This window comes from Prorops nasuta, unplaced genomic scaffold (genome assembly GCF_024137725.1).
Source record: "Prorops nasuta isolate Cenicafe-Biocafe unplaced genomic scaffold, Cenicafe_Pnas_1.2 PNAS00023, whole genome shotgun sequence".
NCBI lineage: Eukaryota > Metazoa > Arthropoda > Insecta > Hymenoptera > Bethylidae > Prorops > Prorops nasuta.
Genome location: NW_027116820.1, coordinates 1,575,579 through 1,583,203, shown reverse-complemented (window position 1 = coordinate 1,583,203; position 7,625 = coordinate 1,575,579). Strand labels below are relative to the sequence as shown.

At 33.3% G+C, this 7,625-nt stretch overlaps 1 protein-coding gene across 1 annotated transcript; it reads left to right on the top strand.

Annotated features, from left to right (window-relative positions):
- Positions 1-749: 749 nt before the first annotated feature.
- Positions 750-1,169, top strand: LOC136781519 (uncharacterized). Its single transcript, XM_066740407.1, has one exon. The coding sequence runs from the start codon at positions 750-752 to the stop codon at positions 1,167-1,169; it is 420 nt and encodes a 139-aa protein (XP_066596504.1).
- The last annotated feature ends 6,456 nt before the right edge of the window (positions 1,170-7,625 follow it).

The following is a 7,625-nucleotide window of genomic DNA, read 5'->3' as shown; positions in this document are numbered from 1 at the left end:
AAGACCGATGTCCTATTGTTGGCCGATGTTTTCGAGAGTTTTCGCGATAGCTGCATGACAAATTATAGTTTAGATCCCGCTCACTATTATACGCTTCCAGGCTTCACTTGGGACGCGATGCTCAAGCATACGGGAATCCGTCTGGAACTCTTCACAGACGTGGACATGTTGCTTGTTATGGAACGCGGTATACGCGGTGGTTTGAGCCAGTGCTCCCACCGCTACGAGAGGGCCAACAATCGGTACATGCGAAACTACGATCCGGCGGAACCATCGAAATAATTGATGTATTACGACGTTAATAATCTATATGGATGGGCAATGTGTCAACCGTTGCGTACCCGCGGTTTACAATGGATCGATGACGCTGACAATCTTGACGTCCTTAATGTGTCCGAGGATTCCTCCGAAGGCTATATTTTGGAGGTTCACTTGGAATATCCACGCAAGCTTCACGACAAACACTCCAATCTACCATTCCGGTGCGTGAGAGGCCGCCAGGTTCACGCCAGGAGAAACTGCTCGCGACCGCCGACGATAAGACGCATTATGTAATACACTACCGTGCTCTACAGCAGTGTATACGTAACGGTATCCTCTTAAAAAGCATTTATCGCGGTTTAAAGTTCCGGCAGTCCACTTGGCTGAAGGCGTATATCGAATTAAATACACGCTTGCGGACAGCCTCGAAAAACGATTTCGAGAAGAATCTCTTCAAGCTAATGAACAACGCGGTACTTGGCAAGACTATGGAAAATGTTACGAATAGAGTTGACGTGAGGCTCGTAATCAAGTGGGAGGGAAGATACGGGGCGGAAGCGCTGATTTCCAAACCGAATTTTTACAGTCGTGCAATATTTAAAGAAAATTTGGTCGCTATTCAATTGTGGAAATTATCCGCGAAGTTTAATAAGCCCGTGTACGTAGGCATGAGCATTTTAGATATTTCAAAGACCTGTCTGTATGAACTCCATTACGATTATATGCTTCCTACATTCGGCAGTAAATGTAGAGCGATGTATACCGACACGGACAGTCTAGTGTACAGTATCGAGTTTGACGATGTTTACTCGGTCATGAAACGTGATCTCGTCAAATTCGACACCAGCGATTACTCTGCTGATAATCGGTACGGCTTACCTCGGGTCAATAAAAAGTATCTGGGCTAATGAAGGAAGAGGATAATGGAAAGATCATGACCGAGTTCGTCGAATTGAGATCAAAAATGTATACTTTTAAAGTGCAGGGTTGTACAAAAATGATCAAAAAAGCTAAAGGTGTCAAGGTTATGTTGTTGAATGAAGCATAACTTTTGATGATTACAAGGATTGTTTGAATAATTTCAATGTACAATCCCGCAATCAAAATTTAATTAGATCTATATTACATAAAGTTTTTTCAATTACACAGAAAAAAATTGTTCTCAGTCCACATGATGATAAGCGTTTTGTCACACCCGGTACTGTAGCCACTCTACCTTGGGGTCATTATAGACTAAAAGAATAATTGTGTATATATTTTATTATATAAAAAACATGTTTTTCCTATTTATTTTAAATACAAGAATATTTATATTACATAAATGATCATAAAACATTGTTCTTATTTATCCACGAGTTATGCGTTTTATCCATACATAACCCCCACTTTAAATAAACCTTATTCCCTTTCTTACGCAACACTTTTTCCATCAGGTATACATTAGGATTAGCAGTTTTTAGGAGCTCATATTCATAAAATCCTACATATATCACTTTCCCATGAAAATCTCTAAGTAAATATGTGGCTGGATTTGTCCTGTGCATTTTTGTAACTTGAAATATTTCAGTAGTCCAGTCAGTGATGATAGAAAGCGGGTATTCGTTCCCCCACTATGCAACCATAGGCTCACTACGACTCCGAAAGCCTTCTGGAAATTCTGGCATGTGTGAGACATCCCCACTCGTGCCCCTTCTCGCTGATCACATATACCATCACAGCGATGCATACGTGTCTCGGCTTCCGTCGCTTGACTTCGGCTAGTTTCGTTGAACGTAAGTACGAAAGAGAGCGGTATACTTTTCTCGGACCTCTCTTTCTCGCGCTCGATCTTCGTTCGTTTAGCCAACGAGCAAAGTCGTGCTAGCCGAAGCAAATTAAGAAATGTATTTTCTGGCAGCTATGATAAAAAAGCTGGCCACGTTGAATGAATATTAAAGTAATATTTATAAGCAGCCATTAACTTATTAGATTTTATAATAAATAAGGAAATGCGATGATTTTACGTAACATTGATCAATTTTGTTGAGACTCATATGTTACGTATTATTGTTAAAAATATTTCATTTTCTTAATTTATTATTTAATCTAGTTGATTAATGGTAATAAAAAAAATCATTATGGAAACAAAATTTAAAAAAATTGCACGAGTCTTCGGGATTTGAACCCGGGCCCGCGATAACAGTAGGCAGTCACCTTACCATCTACGCTATGGCACTTTTTTGGCAGCTTAGAAGCAAAATCGCAAGTCGCTTATTAAAGCGATGGAACCTTTCTCTATTAAGTTTAATTTCCAGAAGAAAGTATTAATTATAATCTTACCCACAAAAAACAAGCTTCGCTTGTAAAAAATGGACGGCAAGTACATAAGTCGTATCTAGCATGATTAATATATAATAATATAAAATATTTTAATTAAAAAAAATAGTGAAATCCAAATGTTAGGCAAGTATAAATTTTTACCATGGCGAAAATTGAAATTTGGAAAAAAGTAAATAGCAATACAAAAATTACTTGCCGGGCCCGTTGTGTGCAGTCGTATTAAATAGCCACATTTATAACTTACGAGAAGCAACGCTTATATAGCAAGATAACGACTTACACATGGATATTACGGGCCCGGCAAGTAATTTTTGTATTGCTATTTACTTTTTTCCAAATTTCAATTTTCGCCATGGTAAAAATTTATACTTGCCTAACATTTGGATTTCACTATTTTTTTTAATTAAAATATTTTATATTATTATATATTAATCATGCTAGATACGACTTATGTACTTGCCGTTTATTTTTTACAAGCGAAGCTTATTTTTTGTGGGATCTTATAACGTTTTGTAAGAATATAGGAATTAAAACTAAAAAATTGTTTTAACTAATTCAATCTTACAAAACATTTTCCAATGTTGTGATCGTTCCATAATGTAACGCTTCAATTCGAGATATTAATTTATTAATCTAATATGTAAAATACAAAATACTACAATGATGAGTTCTTATCATAATTACACTTTTAGATGCATTTAACATAGGATTCAATGACTGTTTGAATTATATTTTCAACATCTTATAACCAAAATCACCTTAAAGCCTCTCGCTTTCAAAAATTTATTTCTAAATTTACCTTTAAATCCACCTTTTTCTTAGTTGTTGCTCTCACTATCACCTTTGCATTATGGCTCTTTCCCTGATAAACTAGTGACATTTATATATTCTTTTCATTAATATAAACTGTAAAATATGTACCAGTTAATGTAATGGAAGCCTATGATTTTAAGGTATACTGCTTTCAGTTTCCTGAAGTTACACATCGTATGCTCTATTACATGTGAAATATTGAAATCCTGAATTACTTTTATATTTACACATCTACATGATTTTATTATAATTTTCATCAACTATGTGATTTCTAATTCCAAAGTTGTATGCCCAAAATCACCTGCAAGTTTTTCCCTCTCAAGGATTTTCTTATGAATTGACTCATTTTTCCACCTTTTTCTTAGCTGTCACTCTCAATATCAACTTTGCATTATGGCACTTTCTCCATCACATTAATGCCATTTATATTTTCCTTTCATTAATATACACTAGGAAATACACCAACTCCTGCAATGGATGCCTCTCTTCTTTAGATATATAGTTTTCAGCTTCCTAAATTTATTCACCGTATGCCCCATCACATGTTAAATATTGCAATCATGAATTCTTTTCATATTTACAGATCTACATGATTTTGTTATAATTTTCATCAAGTATGTGATTTTTAATTCCAAAATTGTATACCCAAAATCATCTACAAGCCCTTCACTTTTAAGGATTTGGTTAGAAATTCATCTCTTTTTCTTAACTGTTACTCCCAATATCAACTATGAATCACGGCTCTTTTTCAAGCAAAATAGTGCCATTTGTATTTTCCTTTCATCAATATAAACTTGAAAATACACAAATTAATGCAATGGAAGCCTCTATTTTAGATATACTGCTTTCATTTTCCCAAATTTATTCACTGTATGTTCTATCCTTATAACATTTCCTGTGCCAGAGTCCTCAGATGTTCGTTTCGCTAATTTCTATACACTGTTGAAACTGGTCGGACTTCTGGTGCTACAAAATGGAGTAGAAACCATTAATTTTTGGACTGACTTTCAATTGAGAATAAACATTGCATTTTTTCATCCATACCAATGACCAGTATACTGCCTTTGGCCTAGAATACTAGCATAGGTAACAGAGGAAAACAATTAATAGTTATTAACTCAATTTTTCAGAATTTCATCCAATGAGTCTCATCCTTAAATTATGGCTGAGCAATTGATGACGTTTTTCTGAATATTGGCTTATTCTTACTTTGCCAATCTTTCCATGCTTTCATCTTTGCCTGTTTCAAGTACCAGAATACAGGAGTGAAAAGCCCAGTTGTTGATTCAACTCCAATAGTCAGTATGTGAGCGAACCTTCTTCCTTGGATTTTCAACTCTATTGTACCAAATGTATTTATGTCAAAGCACAAGTATTACCATTTGCTATAAGACACTTCCACAGTGACTGTAAAATACTAAATGATAACACTATGAGTAAGCCTGAAATCAAATTCATCATTTAACAATCTTAATCTTCAAAGAAAATAAATATTTGAAGCAACATGAAGCATCTCAGTTACTTACCAGTATTTGATTTTGCCCCATCTCCATTTTTTTATTGCTTGTTGACCTAACTTCTGTAATATTTGGTTGTCTTCGCATCTTTTGTAAACATCTACTATCGTATAATTTGTTCAAAACCAAATACTGGTTAACTTGTATTTTATGTAAATGAAGATTCTTTGGAATGTTTCATATCTTTAAAATAAGCATTGCCATAATTTAATCTGAAATATTTGTTCGTATATATATGATATAACCTATCGGATAGTTACAATCAATATCAGTTTAAAGAAAACAAAAAGCAAAACATGCATTTGATTAATGATTTCAATACCTGAAAGTTTAGCATATGATTACCTTAACAATTTCTTTCAATTAATATCCTCCTGATAATGACCGATGCACATTAATGTTGAAAGTATACTTCTCATAGGCACAGAGTTATAAATATTAATCTTATTTAATCCAGTCAGCTCTATCCTCATCAATGAATATGAAAATGTTCTGTCTTAATTTAATCTGAAAAAGAAATACCACAAAGTATACTACGTCCTGTATTGTAAAATATATTGTTATACTTATCTAATTCGCGAATCCTTCAGTCACTGTTAATTGAATTATTTGTGATTGTAGAAATTAACAGATGCAATATCGCAACACGATGAATAACCTCACTGCATTAAATAAAAATAACCTCACATTACAATTTACACAGTTCAATATAGTCGCCGAATTGACAGTTCACAACCATATAGTTTGATCGTTGATTATATTATATTAGAAGCGTTGTGAAAATGACGTCATTTTTCTTAGCGACCAACTTCAGCCCGAGACATACATTTTGGCTGGAGAAGAAGAAGATTATGAAGGAAAATTTTATTTTCGATATATATATAGCTAACAGAGTATGAGATCTCTGGACTGCGTGAACCGATTTTGATGTTCTTAGGCGCAAATGAAAGCTTTTTCAAAACCATTTTAAAAAAAGCTTTACTTAAATAATGGCAATGGATTATTCACGGAGAAAAATCGGTTTGAAAATTGGGACGCCTCAACTAGCTGTATAAGAGAGTAGTGCCTCGACGGCGGTATAGGCATGACTTTTTCTACTTTTATGTACTTGCCGTCGAGACACTACCGTGTCTCTTGATATTTATTTACTTTGTATGTCTTTTCATAATAAAACAAAATATTTTTTTTACATATTTCTAAACATTAATGACTTTAATTGCTGTAGCTTCAAAAAGTGACTCTAACATTGCGGATAACATTTTTGAAAGACTGCAGAATTGAAAATAAGTAACCCAAGAATCATATTTGGTATTTAATATGTCATTCCTATTGCAATCTATTTAATTTAAAATACCTCATAAATATAAAAGCGATTAATCGTTCTTAACAAGTAAAAGCACCTGGCTGACAGAGATTAAGTCGATATTTATAATAGATAATATATGAAAATAAATAAATAAATTGTGATCGATTTTTTACATTTTCAAATAATAGTATCGCATAATTAAAAGAGTTAGTGCAAAAGTGGAAGAGCTAGTCTAAAGGATCGATATCGCAATTTTGGCAAGTCATCGAATAATTCCTCCCGATCTTTCTCCTTTAATTTTTACAATTTCTGAAAAATAAGCATCGTTTGCTAATTTTGATTTTCTCCTTCCGTACGATCATTAAGGTACGGGTACACGGCGCGTGAAGTGCCTTTTTGAGCCGGAAAAATTGCTTTTATCGAAAAAAGTTGTTTAGACATCGCAGAAAGTAGACATTTAGGGCTACACGTAGATACGCTTATTTCTCAGAAATTGTAAAAATTAACGGAGAAAGATCGGGAGAAACTATTCGATGTTTTGCCAAAATTGCGATATCGATCCTTTGGACTAGCTCATCCACTTTTGTACTACCTCTTTTAATTATGCGACACTATTATTTGAAAATGCAGAAAATCGATCACAATTGATTTATTTATTTGTTTATTTTCATATATTATCTATTATAAATATCGACTTAATCTCTGTCAGCCACATGCTTTTACTTATTAAGAACGATTAATCGTTTTTCTATTTATGAGGTATTTTAAATTAAATAGATTGCAATCCAAATATGATTCTTGGGTTACTTATTTTTAATTCTGCAGCTTTCAAAAATGTTCTCCGCAATGTTATAGTCACTTTTTGAAGCTACAGCAATTAAAGTCATTAATGTTTAGAAATATGTAAAAAAAATATTTTGTTTTATTATGAAAAGACATACGAAGTAAATAAATATAAGATTATAATTAATACTTTCTTCTGGAAATTAAACTTAATAGAGAAAGGTTCCATCGCTTTAATAAGCGACTTGCGATTTTGCTTCTAAGCTGCCAAAAAAGTGCCATAGCGTAGATGGTAAGGTGACTGCCTACTGTTATCGCGGGCCCGGGTTCAAATCCCGAAGACTCGTGCAATTTTTTTAAATTTTGTTTTCATAATGATTTTTTTTTATTACCATTAATCAACTAGATTAAATAATAAATTAAGAAAATGAAATATTTTTAACAATAATACGTAACATATGAGTCTCAACAAAATTGATCAATGTTACGTAAAATCATCGCATTTCCTTATTTATTATAAAATCTAATAAGTTAATGGCTGCTTATAAATATTATTTTAATATTCATTCAACGTGGCCAGCTTTTTTATCATAGCTGCCAGAAAAGACATTTCTTAATTTGCTTCG

Coding starts and splice junctions, on each gene's coding strand:
- LOC136781519 (XM_066740407.1), top strand. CDS start 750: ATGGAAAATGTTACGAATAGAGTTGACGTGAGGCTCGTAATCAAGTGG.